Source organism: Centropristis striata, chromosome 15 (assembly GCF_030273125.1).
Source record: "Centropristis striata isolate RG_2023a ecotype Rhode Island chromosome 15, C.striata_1.0, whole genome shotgun sequence".
Lineage (NCBI taxonomy): Eukaryota > Metazoa > Chordata > Actinopteri > Perciformes > Serranidae > Centropristis > Centropristis striata.
The window spans coordinates 1,799,436-1,816,728 of record NC_081531.1 but is presented as its reverse complement, the minus strand read 5'-3'; the positions used below and the strand labels follow the sequence as shown (position 1 = coordinate 1,816,728).

General features: G+C 44.3%; 1 protein-coding gene across 1 annotated transcript; it reads left to right on the top strand.

Moving 5' to 3' along the window:
• The first annotated feature begins 6,610 nt into the window (after positions 1–6,610).
• On the top strand, positions 6,611–8,792 carry LOC131986943 (olfactory receptor 2K2-like). The gene is made up of 4 exons (XM_059352083.1): positions 6,611–6,987; positions 7,544–7,770; positions 8,119–8,403; positions 8,512–8,792. The coding sequence occupies exons 1-4, from the start codon at positions 6,611–6,613 to the stop codon at positions 8,790–8,792; spliced, it is 1,170 nt and encodes a 389-aa protein (XP_059208066.1).
• Positions 8,793–17,293: the final 8,501 nt, after the last annotated feature.

Below are 17,293 nucleotides of genomic sequence, written 5' to 3'. Positions count from 1 at the left end.
GGGAAAGTAATGCTCGTATATTTTGGTTTATGTTTGTTTTTTATTTTACCGTTGTTTATAAACGTAATATTTTGAGTTTCACAACAGTCCTGTTCAACTCTCTAGAGTCCATGAAATCACCTTCACATGACTTCTTCATGATGTGAAGACATAAAAATGAAGCCATGTTGAGTCTTACCATCAGCTTCCAAATAAAGTTCTGGCTTGAAACTCCATCCCAGATTTTTTTTGATGATATTCGGCCAAGTAAAACTGGAGATAATGTCAAATAAATTTAGTATAAAAATATAGAACTAGATATTATCCTCATTTTATCTGTTGTATGTAATATTTGCACCCTGTATTCATATTTGCAACATTTAAAATTCTGTGTGAAACACAAAATTTTAAGGTCAGATTTCATGTTTTCCTTTGTTTCTTGTGGGTTCAACATTTTGATCAAGTAAGTCAAAGTTACAAATGAATTATCAGGACATATAGATGGGGTAACGCAGAAAAAAATGATACCAACATGGCACGGTAAGAGTTTTTAACTGAATTAATTAATTTAATAGTAGCCAAAGATTTCAGAGGGTTAATGCATAACGTATCTGTATATCACTGTCATTATCAAATCGATAATAGAGTGAGCTCCAGTTTCACTCACTACAACAATCATCATCAACATGAAAAACTTTGGGCTCATTGAATCCACAAGAGTCTCAGCTTTACACTCAGAGCTGATTCATGCAGCTCTCAGACTGTTTAGGACCCCAGGATGCACATAACACAGTTTATTGCATGTTATCAGCATAAAGTGGGCATGTCAGTAAAGAGGAGACTCGTGGGGACACAGAAACTAATTCCCATTCAGATATCTGAAGGTCGGAGGGACCACTTGAACATTTAAATCTAATTTTAAAGACAGAAAGTATGTGACAAATAATCTATCACAGGGTTTTCTTTTTCTTCCACCAGCTACATAAACAGACCACTGATCACTGTTTCACACTAACGAGTCTGGTTTGTTCTTCAATGTTGATCAGTTAAAGACAAATGTAGAAGATACAACAAAAACAAATCATTCTTTTAATCAGTGTGTTGTTTCAGTAACTCTTCTGCTGTGTGGATTGAGTTGATGTTGATCAGCAGGAAGTTGAACTGCAGGAACAGGAAGTGAGCAGCAGATGGAGCTGAAGAGCTTTAACATTCATTCAGCCTCACACTGAATCTCTCCTCGTTGCCACTCAGGCCTCTTCCCCTCCTCAACATGAACACTGCCTTTTATTTTATACTTAGTGACACACAAAACGTAAAAACCCAGGACTTTCAACAGGAGAACAAAAAAAGATGTAAAATGAACAACAAAAGACACAAATGACCAAAAAATGACATACAAGACCAACAAAAGACGTAAAATGACCCCAAAAAAGACACAAAGACCAAAACAATACGTAAAATGACAAAAAAGGAGATAAATTAACAAAGAAAACACCTAAAATGACAAAAAAATGACATACAAGACCCGCAAAAGATGTAAAATGACAGAAAATATGTAAAATTGCCAAATAATGACCAACAAAAGACACAAATGACCAGAAAATACGTAAAATGACAAAAAAAGAGATAAATTACCAAGGAAAAGACATAAAATGACAAAAAAATGACATACAGGACCAACAAAAGAGATAAAATGACAAAAAACAAATGTATGCTAATGTATAATGTTATTTTTTATTATGTTACCAAGGGATACCCTAAAGAGTCATGGTGGGAATTTTTCTTCGGAACTACTTTTGTGTTGGCTCATCACTGTTGTATATAAATATATTTATATAAATATAATGTGGTGAGTGGACCGCCGCCACCGGTGACCACGGTGTGAGTGGACACGCCCGCCACAGTCACCGTGTTGTTGCAGCTGCACAGATAAGCGTTAGTTATCTGGGAGTTAAAGACGGAGCGCTGCTGCTGCTGAGGGCTGACCGACCTCCGACCTTGTGCTGCGTCTGTCATTGTGGCTGCTCTGAGGTCGTTTTAATCACCGCTCTGACACATTTGTTTACTCTGGGCGGTTCGGACGTGGTTGTTTCAGCCGTTTCTGAGCTCCTGTTGTGTGTTAGTGAAGCTGCAGTCACATCAGAGCAGAGAGCTCTGTTGGCTCAGTTCAACAGAAGCAGCAAAGAGTCGTCTAACTATAGCAGCCAAACAGAGCCGTCACATTCGGGTTCTGAAACTAGCTTTTTGTTAGGGTACAAAACACGAATGGAACAGTTCTGTGAAAAGAACACAGTGATTTCTGAACTTTATGAACAGACGGGACAGGAAATTGTCAAAGAGCTGGTAAAGCGATACTCCGGTATCGGAGATCTGGACGGTTCTGATCGTAGAATAGAAAGCTCCAGCAGGCTGACAGAGTCACCAAACTACAAGGTTTTACTCCAAAAAAATGAGTGTTCACTATAAGGTCAAACATTCCTTCCACTTCCTTAAGGTTCAGAAAAAAAAACAGGCTGGAATAAATAATAAAAACTAGCAATAAAATATACTTCTGGACATAACTTCCAACAGCGGGGCACAAACCCCGGTCTCAGGGTGCGAGTGAGGGGATATGGATGGGTCAAACGAACCAGAACTTTCACCAGGAGAACGTCTAAAGAAGGACCAAAAGACAAAACCCCCCACAAAATTACCAGGAAAAAAATTACCAGGAAAAGACACTTACTTGATTCCTATGGTCTATGTCTATTACCTTCAGGTTGAATGCACTTATTGTAAGTCGCTTTGGACAAAAGCGTCTGCTAAATGACATGTAATGTAATGTAATTACTGAAAAAGACACTAAAGGAATAAAAAAAGATATAAAAATTACCAAAAAATACAATAAAGAAATAAAAAAGACACTAAAGAAACAAAAGATACTAAATTACCAAAAAAAGAAACAAAATGACAAAAAAGATACAAAATAACCAAAAAAGACACGAAAGAAACAAAAAAAGACACTGAACAAAAAAATCAAAAAATGACAAAAAGACACAAAAATTACCAAAAAAGATGCAAAATGACCAAAAAAAGATGCAAAGTGACCAAAAAAAGAGACTAAAAGGAACAAAAAAAGACACGAAAGAAACAAAAAAAGACACTAAATTACCAAAAAAAAAGAAAAAAAGACACAAAAGAAACAAAAAAGACGCAAAATGATAACCCCCACCCCCTTAAAATTTTGAAATTAAGCAAAAATGACAAAATTACCAAAAATGATTTCAGAACTACAAAAAAAAATTGTCATAAAAGACCAGAAAGGCCTTAACTGTCTCCCAGCAGACCAGTGTTGGTGTCCATGTTTGACCAAAGGTCAGCATGTGATTCAAACATCTCTTAACTTCCTGCATCTGGTTTTTACTGAACTATGTCACTTCCTGTAGTCACGTCGTCCTCCTAACTACTTCACTTCACCATTTACATCATTTATTTCCTCTTTAAACTGTCTTTTAGAGCCCAACCAGGAACTGTTTGGCCCTAACCTTAGAGAACTGCTGACGGAGCACAAATTCAACCAAACGGCAGCTTTTTTCTTTACAACACTGAACCTTATGATTATGTAGAATGATGTGTTGATCTCCTGCGGATGGTATTTTGGGGTAGGAACAAACAACACATGGTTGTATGTTTTAGAGGACTTGTTGGACTTTACGTTGCTTCAACACAGGTCAGTATTTGAGGGATAACTACCAATTTCAGTACATTACTTTACACATGAAATGATACAAACGGTTCATGAGAACAGCGACTGTATTTCAGTTTCTTCTCTCTTACAGGTCGTACAGAGCACAAACAACAACAAGTTTATTTCCTTGTCGGCGTCAGTAAACTTGTGCACTAAGAGTTCTGCAGTAAAACTTTGTTGTGAACAGTACAAACTATGAAAGCTATGAACTGTTTCATGTTGGGAGCTCAGGGGAGCACAGTGCCCCCCGACGGTCCACCAGTTTCATCAGTGTGTTCCCGTTGTCACAACAGCCAGTAACGAGTGTTAATGTTTCTGATCATTAATGAGGTCCACTGTGAGTGGCTTCCTGACAAAACACTTATCAACACTTTCTGATGGTAATTAGCCCTCAGGGAGCAAAGACAGAGGAGGTGATGGATGTTTATCAGAGCTCAGAGGATCACGCTAATGAAAGCTCCTGGGATCTACAGGGAGGAAACTTCAGCTGCTGGTTTTCATACACAGCAAGACAACTTCTGACATTCAGGGTCCAAAACAAACTTTTCATCTGGTGCCATCAATCTTTGAATCTTCATAATATAACGGTCTGTTGGACAGACTCCTCACACAGGTTTTTTGGCTTTAATCACAACCAGGAATTTCATCCATAAAACACAGAATTGTGCTTCTGTCCGGGTTCTTTCAGTCTGAAAGCTGCGTTTCCTGGTTCCCAAACAACAAAGAACGAGTCTACACAATGGTTTCCCCAGTTCGGTTTGGAAGAAGTTGACAGAACCCTGAACTCAGCCTCGTCCAACACCTTCGGTATAAACTAGAGCACCAACTGTGAGCCATAAAGACAAGTTGCAAAATTATTTTGAAAGCCTTTCCTGCGCTCACGCTTCTTTAGAATCAGAGACAGCGGACGGACAGAGAAGGCAGAGAGAAAAGTGTGAAGGCTGCAGGCTGGAGTCTCTCCGGCCCCTGAATGCCTCACTGCAGCTCTTAATTCAATTAACCTGCTGGTCACTGAGACACCTGGGAGCTCTGAGGCCTCCAGGACGCTCATTACAGCCCAATTATGAGTGGAAAAGGTCACTCAGTAGAGTTCAAATCTCTGCCAGGTCAAAATCTCTAGCTAGCTCAGCCAGAAGCTGTGAGACACTCTCCTCTTGTACAATTGTTGGACGGACAAATATAATATCATTTAATAAACTAATGGATGATGGGGAGGCCATTCGTTCTGGATTATGGCTGCATGGCTGGCTCACACTGCTCTTCCACCAGCCGTACAGCGGTTTACAACTTTAAAACCAAAACATTTGTACTGAATGACAATAACAACCCAAACTGCATGTTATCAGCATAAAGTGGACATAGCAGCTCAATTTATTCACTGAGCTCAAGTTTCACTCACTAACATCATCAACATGAAGAACTTTGGGCTCATTGGATCCACAAGAGTCTCAGCTTTACACTCAGACCTGATTTATGCAGCTCTCAGACTGTTTAGGACCCCAGGATGCACAAAGACTCACACACAAGAGGACACAACAACACATTTACTGCAGGAGAAACTCTGACTGTTATCAGCATAAAGTGGGCATGTCAGTAAAGAGGAGACTCGTGGGTTATCAACATAAAGTGGGCATGTCAGTAAAGAGGAGACTTGTGGGTTATCAACATAAAGTGGGCATGTCAGTAAAGAGGAGACTCGTGGGTTATCAACATAAAGTGGGCATGTCAGTAAAGAGACTCGTGGGTTATCAACATAAAGTGGGCATGTCAGTAAAGAGGAGACTCGTGGGTTATCAACATAAAATGGGCATGTCAGTAAAGAGGAGACTCGTGGGTTATCAACATAAAGTGGGCATGTCAGTAAAGAGGAGTCTCGTGGGTTATCAACATAAAGTGGGCATGTCAGTAAAGAGGAGACTCGTGGATTATCAGCATAAAGTGGGCATGACAGTTAAGAGGAGACTCGTGGGGTATCAACATAAAGTGGGCATGTCTGTAAAGAGGAGACTCGTGGGTTATCAACATAAAGTGGGCATGTCAGTAAAGAGGAGACTCGTGGGTTATCAACATAAAGTGGGCATGTCAGTAAAGAGGAGACTCGTGGGTTATCAACATAAAGTGGGCATGTCAGTAAAGAGGAGTCTCGTGGGTTATCAACATAAAGTGGGCATGTCAGTAAAGAGGAGACTCGTGGGTTATCAACATAAAGTGGGCATGTCAGTAAAGAGGAGACTCGTTGGTTATCAACATAAAGTGAACATGTCTGTAAAGAGGAGACTAATATGTAACATAGAACCCAATTTATTCAGAAATCTGGAGGTCAGGGGTCAAAGGACCAGTTTGAAAATGGACATCACCCCCCCAAACAATTTTGTTTGGTAAGCTTTGCTTGAAGTGCAACTCTTTCTTTCTGTGGGACAATAAGTGACATCTTTGGAAGAAATAATCATCCTTGTCCAGTCTTGAGACCAGCTTCAGACCTGCAGAGGGTGTTTCAGGGCGGGGTTGATGTTTCGACGGTAACTGGCCTCACTGACGGCATCAGAACACGAAGTAAAATCAATAAAAGTTAAAGCACTCTCCTAGACAAGTCAGAGCATCAACTCTCCGATGAGAGGACGGGAGGATGGATCAGGACGATTTACAGTGCTGCCGTCATTAGACATTAACTTTTAATTTGTGTGTTTGATGAAACACTGAACTGCTCACTGTTTTATTGCAGGTAATATTGTGATTTTTTTTTTATTTAGTCAAATCAGAGAACTCTTTAGTTCACGTTTGTTTGACATTATTTTACTAGAGTTCACCGTTGTTAGAATGTTGTTTTAGGTCTGAAATTCTTATCCCTGATGCCTGTTTGGAGGTTTTGATGAACTTGTGTTTTACAGAGTGGTTCTGCTTGGGATGGAGAACGTGACGGTGGTGACTCCTCTCAAACAGCCGATTGTGTTCGAGCTGGAGGGTTTCTTTATCCCTCTGGGCTACGGCGCCTTTTTCTTTACCCTGGCCCTTATTCTCTTCATGATAATCCTGCTGGCCAACGGCCTGGTGCTCGGCGCCATCGTCCTGGACAAGAACCTGCACAGGCCCATGTTTGTGATGGTTGGTAACCTGATGGTCTGTGACTTGTTGGGGGCCACGGCCGTTCTGCCACGCATCATGATGCACTTCCTGATGGGCCAGAAGAAGATTGCCTACATCCCGGCCATCGCTCAGGCCTTCAGCGTGCATACGTACGGCACGGGAGTGCAGACCATTCTGGGTGTGATGGCCTACGACAGGTTTCCAAACACAGCAGCACATTCCAGTTTGTTACTGTCGAGCCAAAACGGTGCAAAGTGTTTGATCAAAGAGCTGATTTACAACTTCAAAACTTAACTATGTCTGGCTGTTTGCGTTTTTTTTTGTTGTTGCTGCATGTCAAACCCTCTTTCCCTCCTCTGAAGTATACTGTCTTTGTTTCTATAAATTGCTCTTTTAGATACCATCTTAGTGTTAATGCACACAATTTCTTCTTCATGGACAAGCAGCCATAAATTGTCACCTGGTTCATATGTTTGTATGTGAGCAGGAGCAACTTCAGGATATCTTAAAGTTCACAATTCACCTTTGTCCTGCTCTTTGTTTAATTTTGCCGTAAAAAGCGTCTTTGAGTATCTAAAGAAGCACAACATATATGTATTGTACCGTTGTTAATATTAAATTTACAAACAAATGCAAAATCATACATTTTATTAAGCTTTCATTTGGACAGATAATCTTACTTAGACGCAGGTTTATATTCTCTATGAAAATATGTTTGACTGTAGAAAGTGAAGGATGTGTTTGTGTCTGCAGGTACATTGCAGTGTGTGAGCCTCTCAGGTATAACACCATCATGACGCCGGCTCGGCTGCTCTCCTGCTGCACTCTCGCCTGGTTTTTCGCTCTGCTGGGTATTATTGTTCTCTTCTCCTTCCACATGAACGCCCCTCTGTGTGGCAACCTCGTCCAACACGTCTACTGCAGCAACCGATCCATCCTGAGGCTGGCCTGCAGGCCCACCCCCATCAACAACATCTATGGTCCGTTTACAGCAACACACAGAGTCTGATATTAAACAGTGGCCCTTATCCACAGGCCCTATGTTTATGGAGTTACTTTAATGTCAAGATTCAGACACAGCAAACAGAACTGTGAAATTTGACAACAAAACTTTTGGCTTTGCAAACAAAAGTTTACAATAATACATTTTATTTATTACTTTACTTGCAAAAACATTTTAATTGCAAAATTGATAATTTAGCTACCAAACAAACTCTATTTGGTTGAACAATAAAGACACAGAAGTAACTCGAGATGACAGAACGAGGTGTAAAGGTTGATATGCTACTTTATTAACTAAAATATTTCTCCTCCCTATGTTTTTGTAGGTCTGGTTATTACCTGGTCTTACAAATCTGTCACCTTCATCATTACTGCAGTTTCCTACTTCAGAATCCTGCACGTTTCTTTAAAACGTGGCCGAGCTGCGAGCAGGAAGGCCTTCCAGACGTGCACGGCACATCTCACTGTGTATGTGCTCTATGAAATAGCTACAGTGGTCATAGTTGTGAGTCACAGGTTCCCCTCACTCTCACAAAACATCAAGAAGTTCATCAGCATCCTGTTCATCATCCTGCCGCCGGCTCTCAACCCCATCATCTACGGACTGGCCAGTAAAGAGTTACGGAGGAGCATCATCAAGCAATTTACCAATTTACGAATCTGTCAAAAAAAAATGAGACCACTTTAACTTCTATTCCTGATAATTTCCCTAACTGAAGAACAGTCTTTTACTGAGAGGGGTCTGGCTGCAGACCTCCACCGACAGGCCCCCTCCACCGTCAGGCCCCTTCCACCTTCAGGCCCCCTCAACAGTCGAGCCTCCTGCACCGTCAGGCCCCCTCCACCGTCAGGCCCCCTCAACAGTCGAGCCTCCTGCACCGTCAGGCCCCCTCCACCGTCAGGCCCCCTCAACAGTCGAGCCTCCTGCACCGTCAGGCCCCCCTCCACCGTCAGGCCTCCTCCACCGTCAGGCCTCCTTCACAGTCAGGCCCGGAAGTAACGTTTTCTTTTTCTTTTTACGATTCACAAGGAACGTAACTTGTTTCTTTTTGAGTCTGTCAAAAAGAATGAGACAGCTTTAACTTCTGAGTCTGTCAAAAAGAATGAGACAGCTTTAACTTCTATTCCTGATCATTTCCTGAACTGAACAACAATCTTTTACCGAGAGGGGTCCGGCTGCAGCCCTCCACCGTCAGGCCCGGAAATGTCAGGGTTTTTTTTTACGCATCACTGCCGTTGTTGTACTTGTAGTATATTTAGTTTTTCTTCATTTATCCCTTCTCATTGAGCCATGGCAAAAAGTTTGCACCCTGGACAGATGCATCGGAAGCTGTCCAGCGAGGTGAGGTTCCACCAGTGTTTAAATGAAAGAAACAAAGGTTAAAGAACATTACTGAGGGCTGTTTATTAATGCAATACATTTTCTGTATTTGTATTTGTTTGTTTGTTTTGAGGTTACTCCTACATTATGTTTCAGTTTTGGTAATTGTTAAACTATTCAGTCTTTAAAATCAGGTTCACTATGCCAGCGTTCAGGGAACATTTTCTTCCTTGGTAGTACTCTATTTTTTGTTTGTTTTTTACCTGATGAAAGCGTCTGCTCAAACCTAAAAATATTTACATAAAAGGCACAATTGACTACAACTAGGATGGTTCACAGCAGTGGCACCTTCTGTCCTCTGTCAAGTCTAATTTGTAGTGACTGTAAAGAATGTGCCACCCCTCTAGATATGAGTCCCAGTTCAATAACTGGATGTGATATTTGTTTCTATTTGAACTATGAAAATGACTTTGTTTTTAAGGAAGACGAGCAAATGCAGCCTCAGCAAGCTGACGTCTCACAGGATGCAGAGACAACAGAGGAAGTGGTCGGATTGTTTCCCAGTTCTGTGCTGCTTACCCAACAGGGACCCTCTTTCTATGGTTTATTCAGACAGAATGCAAAGGGTCATTTTCATATATTCGGTACTAACTTTTTTCCTTCTCTTCCATAGACCAGTCTGGAGCAGAGAACTTTACCTGACTGCAAAAAGAAGCAGAATGGGTCCAGGTCTCAAAATCAATCAAATCAAATAGTCTTTATTGTCATTATATAGTTCACTATACAACGAAATTGAAAGTGCCACTGCATATGGTGCATAGTTATGACAATCATAACACAAAACAACATGAGTAAAAACATTTTAAAAAATACCGAGCTAAACAAGGACAAAAACAAGAACAAGGACATGTGATGTAATAAATAAGTATAAAAATAAATAAATGGATACTTAAAATGCTATAATTCATACATGAGGTAAATTGAGTGTTTTGCACATATCAATTGTATTGCACGTGTCCGTTTTATTGCACTTTTTAATTAATTTATCCTGTGTGGGTGTTGAGAGTTCTGGGTGTTAAGAGTTCTGACAGCCCAGGGAAAGAAGCTGTTTTTCATCCTGCTAGTTCTGCATTTAAGGCTTCTGTACCTCCTCCCAGAGGGCAGCAGGCTGAGCAGGTGCTGACCTGGGTGAAGGTGGTCACGGGCGATCTTCCTCGCTCTGGAAAGACATCGGGAGCTGGCGATGTCGTCCAGGGAGGGCAAGGGGCAGCCGATTGTTTTTTCAGCTGACCTAATCACCCTCTGCAGCTTCTTTTTATCAGCTGCTGAGCAGCCAGCAAACCACACAGAGATGGAGAACATTAAGACACTCTGGATGGTGGAGCGGTAGAAGGTTACCAGCAGCTTCTCCTCCAGTCTGTTCCTTTTCAGTACTCTCAGGAAGTGGAGTCGCTGCTGGGCCTTCTTCACCACTGCTGACGTGTTGCTTGACCAGGTCAGGTCCTCTGAGATGTGAGTCCCCAGGAATTTGAAGGTGGGGACCCTCTCCACACAGTCTCCATTGATGAGGAGAGGAGCCGTGTCAGATTTTTGCCTCCTGAAGTCTATGACCACCTCCTTGGTTTTTTTGGTGTTGAGGCTCAGGTTGTTTTTCGCACACCACGCTGCTAGATGTTGCACCTCGTCCCTGTAGGCCGACTCATCATCTCCAGTTATGAGCCCCACTATGGTGGTGTCGTCCGCAAATTTGATTATGGTGTTTGTGGGGTGAGTGGGGATGCAGTCATGGGTGTAGATGGCATACAGGAGAGGGCTCAGCACACAGCCTTGTGGAGAGCCGGTGCTGAGCGTGAGGGTGGAGGAGTTGTGGGCACCAACCTTAACAGTCTGTGGGCGGTTTGAAAGGAAATCTCTGATCCAGGCACAGGTGGGAGGGGGAAAGTCCAGGGCAGCCAGCTTGTCCACCAGGATGTCAGGAATGATGGTGTTGAAGGCTGAGCTGTAGTCGACGAACAGCATCCTCACCGAGGTCCCCGGGTGCTCCAGGTGGCTCAGAGCACAGTGGAGGGCTGTCGAGATGGCATCGTCTGTGCTCCTGTTGGTCCTGTATGCAAACTGGTGTGGGTCAAAGGCAGGGGGGAGGCAGTCCTTAATGTGTTGTGACACCAGTCTCTCAAAACATTTTGCAACTACTGATGTTAGTGCAATTGGTCTGTAGTCATTGAGGTTTTTGACGGTTGAGTTTTTGGGGACAGGGATAATGGAGGCTGACTTGAGACAGGCTGGGACGGTGGCGTGTGACAGAGAGAGATTGAAGATCTTAGTGAAGACAGGCGAGAGTTGGCTAGCACAGGCTTTGAGTACTTCACCAGTAACTCCATCGGGACCAGCAGCTTTCCTCATCTTCACTGATCTGAACACTCTACTCACTTGATGTTCCTGGACAGTGAGTGTGTGTGGGCTGTCAGTCTGTGGGGGCAGTGTGGCTGGGTGGGGGCTCATGGCCTCAAAGCGGGCAAAGAAATGGTTTAACTCCTCTGCCAGTGAGGCGTCACTGCTGATGGTAACTGAGGAGCTGCCTTTATAGTTAGTTATCTGTTTTAGTCCTTGCCACACCTGCCGGGGGTTGTTGTTGGACAGGTGTTCCTCTACCTTCTTCTTGTAGGCCACCTTGGCACTTTTAATCCCTCTCCTCAGGTCCGCTCTTGCAGTACTGTACAGGTCCTGGTCACCCGTCCTGAAGGCGGAGTTACGAGCCCTCAGGAGTGACTGTACTTGGCCTGTCATCCAGGGCTTCCGGTTTGGAAAGACACGGATGTGCTTTTCCACTGTTACATTGTCCATGGAGAACTTGATGTAGGACAGTACGGAGTCGGTGAAGACCTGAAGATTCTGATGCTCAAACATACTCCAGTCAGTGGTGGCGAAGCAGTCCTCCAGCTGAGAGAGAGCACCCTCTGGCCAGGTTTTTACAGTTATTGTAACTGGCTTGGTTTTCCTCCTGAGGGGAGTATATGCAGGGATGAGCAGCAGGGAGAGATGGTCAGACAGGCCCAGATGTGGGAGGGGGACAGCTATGTAGGCATGCTTAAGATTGGAATAAACCCGGTCCAGTGTGTTAGCCCCTCTGGTGGAACACTGTACATACTGTACAAATCTGGGAAGGACAGTCTTAAGGCATGCTTGGTTAAAGTCCCCAACGATGATTTGTACTCCCTCAGGATGAGCCAGTTGCAGTTTATTGACAGTGTCATGTAGGTGAGTGAGAGCCATGCTAACGTTAGCATCTGGTGGAATGTAAACAGCAGTGATGATCACTACTGTTAGCTCTCTAGGCAGGTAGAAGGGCCTACAGACAACTGTCATAGCTTCAATGTTGGGGGAGCAGTGTGTGTCTGTGATCTTGCTGTTATTGCACCAATCATTGTGGACATAAACACACAGTCCTCCTCCTCTGCTCTTACCCGAGTCTCCGTTCCTGTCGAAGCGGTGGGTGGTCCGACCCGCTAGCTCAACCGTAGCGTCCGGGATTAGCTGGTGTAGCCACGTCTCTGTGATGACCAGCACACAGCAATCGCGAACGGTAGCGTTAGCTGCAAGGTGAAGCTCCAGCTCATCGATCTTGTTAACGATGGATCTCACGTTGGACAGGAAAATGCTGGGTAGTGGGGGTTTGAGCGGCTGTTTCCTTAGCCTGGCTAGCAGGCCCGCTTGGCAACCCCGATTCTGCTTCCGCTCTCTACGCCGTCTGCGCCGCTTGCCGGTGCCGCCAACAATCCAGGGAGCCCCCGGAGATCGTGCTATAGCCAGCGGGATGTTGTGAGTTTGCTGGAAAACTCTCGAGACAACAGCCTCGTGACGTAGTCCGAGCCTCAGGAGCTCTATACGACTGTACACAGTTGTCGCATTACAACATGTACTGAAACACACTGCATACACATATAACGCAATCATCATAATAATACACCGATACAGAGAGCCAAGAGCCGCTGCGTCCATGCGCGCCGCCATCATCGCCATCATCGCAGCCAGATGTGCTGCAGATGGGAGAAGAGGAGCTTGCTGAGGCTGCAGAGCCGTTTGGAAAGCTCTGGCTGGATGAAGCAGGTGAAGGAACAAGTGAAGGCTTCCATGATCATGAAATGGAACAATCTTGGAGCCATTCAAGTTTGTTTTTCATGATATTGAAGATGTGGAAGTTCTGTGAAGAAATCGTCGGCCGCAGAGGATATTTCCACGTCTCTAAGCTGTCAGGATGTCAAATGAAAATTGTCTGACTTTGAATAAAAATAAAGTGCTATTATTGTACCAATATGCTTTTATTTTGTCTTTTTTATGCAACACTTTTTTCATGCATCGTTCTGTATCAGATCAAGTGCAACGCTTGAATTTCCAACCGAGGATGAATAAAGTATTGTAGATTGTGATAAAGAGGCCTAATTTAAACTACATATTGGTTTTCAAATACAATTAAGTGGATTGAAGTAATACGTATTATTTTTCAATGGTTAATTCTGAGGAGTGTGATTTCTAAGAAAGAGAAGGGAGCCTTAAGCTCCAGCTTCAAACTTAACAAGCTTTTTTAAAATGAATTTGTCACTCTCCCGTTTATCTCCCATTTTTGCAGAATACATCAATAGCGAGTTTAAATGGATACCGTAACCGTTACAGCTACTAAAACGCTTACACCAGAAGTGTATACCCAAGTTAATGTTGAACATCTTTGCGTGTATTTCCGGGCCTGACAGCGGAGGAGGCCTGCAGCCAGACTCTCCTGCTTTTACTTGCTTGTAGGTTTAAGTTTTCAGTAACTTAGAACATCATTGTCCTGTCTGCAACTGCTTTCAACCATCAAAATTAAAATATACTGTGAATTATTTTACCTGGAGGGGGGTGATTGGGAGGAGCGGCCTGCCCGATCTGAACCCAAATGTTGTTTTGTTATTGGACTTCTGTGCCGAGCACTCTGGGCCAAAGATCGATTTCATTATCGTGTCATCAGATCTGCGGCCACATGTTCTGGACACTCGGGTGAAGAGAGGAGCAGAGCTGTCAACTGATCACCACCTGGTGGTGAGTTGGATCAGGTGGCAGGGGAGGCTGCTGAACAGACCTGGCAAACCCAAACGTGTACTGAGGGTGAACTGGGAACGTCTAGCAGAGGGCCCTGTCTGCGGGATCTTTAACTCACACCTCCGGAAGAATTTCTTCAGCATCCCGGGTGAGACTGGGGACATGGAGTCCGAATGCGCCATGTTCAAAGCCTCAATTGTTGAAGCGGCTGGTAGGAGCTGTGGCCTGAAGGCCGTCGGTGCCTGTCGTGGTGGCAACCCAAGAACCCACTGGTGGACACCAGCGGTGAGGGAGGCCGTCAAGCTGAAGAAGGAGGCCTTTCGGTCTTGGCCGGCTGGGGGGTCTCTGGAATCAGCAGACAGGTACCGTTCGGCGAGAAGGGCTGCAGCTGTGGCAGTCGCCGAAGCAAAAAGTCAGGTATGGGAGGAATTCGGGAAGGCCATGGAGGAGGACTTTCAGTCTGCCTCAAAGAGGTTCTGGAAAACTGTCGGGCGACTCAGGAAGGGAAAGCAGGGCTTGGCCCAAGCTGTGCTCAGCGGGGCGGAGACCTGCTGACCCGACCTTGGGATGTCCTCAGATGGTGGAAAGAACACTTTGAGGAACTCCTTAATCCAGCCAACACGTCCTCTGTGGAGGAGGCAGAGTCTGAAGACTCAGGTTAAGACTCATCAGTATCCCTGGCAAAAGCCGCCGATGTAGTTAAAAAGCTGCCTGGCAGCAAGGCGCCAGGGTTGGATGAGATTCAGCTGAGATGCTGAAGGCTCTGGACATTGTTGGGCTGTCATGGTTGGCCTCCTCAAGGGTTGCCCCTTGTCTCCGATTCTGTTTGTGGTTTTCATGGACAGGATCTCAAGGCGCAGCCGAGGGGAGGAAGGGATTCGGTTTGGTGACCTAAGAATTGCATCTCTGCTTTTTGCAGATGATGTGGTTCTTTTGGCTTCATCAAGCCGGGATCTCCAGCACTCACTGAGGTGGTTTGCAGCCGAGTGCGAAGCGGTTGGGATGACAGTCAGCACCTCCAAGTCTGAGGCCATGGTTCTCTGCTGGAAAACGGTGGACTGGCCCCTCTGGGTGGGGAGAGACTTACTGCCTCAAGTGAAGGAGTTCAAGTATCTCGGGGTCTTGTTCACGAGTGAGGGTAGAACGGAATGTGAGATGGACAGGCGGTTTGGTGCGGCGTCGGCAGTGATGCGGGCGTTGTACCGGACCGTCGTGGTGAAGAAGGAGCTGAGCCGGAAGGCAAAGCTCTCGATTTACCAGTCCATCTATGTTCCAACCCTCACCTATGGTCATGAACTTTGGGTAGTGACCGAAAGAGCAAGGTCGCGGATACAAGCGGCTGAAATGAGTTTCCTCCGTAGGGTGGCTGAGCTCAGCCTTAGAGATAGGGTGAGGAGCTCAGACATCCGGAGGGAGCTCGGAGTAGAGCCGCTGCTCCTTTGCGTCGAAAGGAGCCAGCTGAGGTGGTTTGGGCAGCTGGTAAGGATGCCTCCCAGGCACCTCCCTTTAGAGGTGTTGCGGGCACGTCCAACTGGTAGGAGGCCCCGGGGAAGACCCAGAACACGGTGGAGGGATTATATCTCTCTCCTGGCCTGGGAACGCCCCGGGGTCCCCCAGGAGGAGCTGGATGTTGTGGCTGGGGAGAGGGACGTCTGGAATGCCCTGCTTAGCCTGCTGCCCCCGCGAACCGACCCCGGATAAGTGGACGAGAATGGATGGATGGATGGATGGATGGATGGATGTATGGATGGATTATTTTGGTTTCATTTCTTAGCCTAATAGTTAGTCGTTTGCCCTAGAAACTGGTGGAGTTACATAAACGGGGGCTCGTCCGGGATATTTGTAAAAAGGTTAATTGGTAAGTTGAATAATTGTTTGGTGTATATAAACTTTATTACAGGCTCTAGACCCAATAGCAAGACATACAACATACAAAAAACAACAGATACATAAACACATTCAAACATACTCTTATTCATGACAGTTTTAAAAGGCACCCATACCAATGTTTCCACAGATATGATTGATATCTGACCGAGCTGCACTTGGGACTTGTGAGCATCATTATAATACAGTTTTGTGACTCATCAAGTCGAGACATAAATTTAAACATCAGGTTCCTCAAGAGAGCCTGTAAAGTGCTGAGCCCTGAGTCACAAAAGAGCTTACTAGCACTGCTACTGCTGGGCTTTTTCAGTAGTATCCTCAGACAGTCATTGTATGCTACCTGAAGTTTGCGCAGGGTCTCCTTTTTGTAGCTGACCCATAATGGGGCTGCATACATAGGGGTGCAGTAAGCACGAAACAAGTTTACTTTTACGTCATCAGAACAGTAGTGGAATTTCCTGACTAACATGTTTGCTTGGACATAAAACATTCGTCTCTGCCTGTACATGTCAGCATCATCTTCCATCTTGTCAGTGATGATGTGCCCAAGATATTTCATACAGTTAGATACACAAAGGGATTGCCCTGACAGGTAAAACATTGGAAAGTGCAACTTCTGATCTTCCTTGGTCCTACATATCAATACAACACTCTTTTTTGCATTGTACTGTACGTCAGACTCAACCCCATACTTGGAGCATATATCCAACAGCTTCTGGAACCCAACAGTTCTGGTGGAGATAATAACCAAATCGTCTGCGTACATCAGATGGTTTAATGTTTTATATTTCCGTGTAGGTTAGTGGTTGAGGTTGAAGGTCAGGTTTGCTATAAACAGACACAGGATCTTACATGTAACTAGCTGTCTTCTCTTCTGACCTGGTACACTAGAAATACCCAATATATTTTGAACTGGCTTTTCCAACACAGACATACCCCTCTGACGAGGAAATTAAAGCTGGCACATGATCCTTGAAAGTTTAGTAATTTTATGAGACTGATATAGTTAAAGTGGCTAAATTTTCTGTTTTTTACCCAGTGGTGTTCCATCTAGTGGTTACTTAGAGTAAATCAATTCATTCTAAAAGTTAATTATTATTTATGATAATTATGAATTATTTTGATAGCCATCTTGAACTGTGAGACCCACATAAATTAAGCTCAGGTTTGTGGCATACGTAAAACCCCAACCACATATTGGAAAAGGTGGATCTCTATAA

Bases quoted from the DNA above. Each gene is read 5' to 3' on its own strand.
- LOC131986943 (XM_059352083.1), top strand. From the start codon at position 6,611: ATGGAGAACGTGACGGTGGTGACTCCTCTCAAACAGCCGATTGTGTTC. The intron at 6,988-7,543 runs GTTTCCAAACAC...TTGTGTCTGCAG, and splicing joins GGTGTGATGGCCTACGACAG to GTACATTGCAGTGTGTGAGC. The intron at 7,771-8,118 runs GTCCGTTTACAG...ATGTTTTTGTAG, and splicing joins CCCCATCAACAACATCTATG to GTCTGGTTATTACCTGGTCT.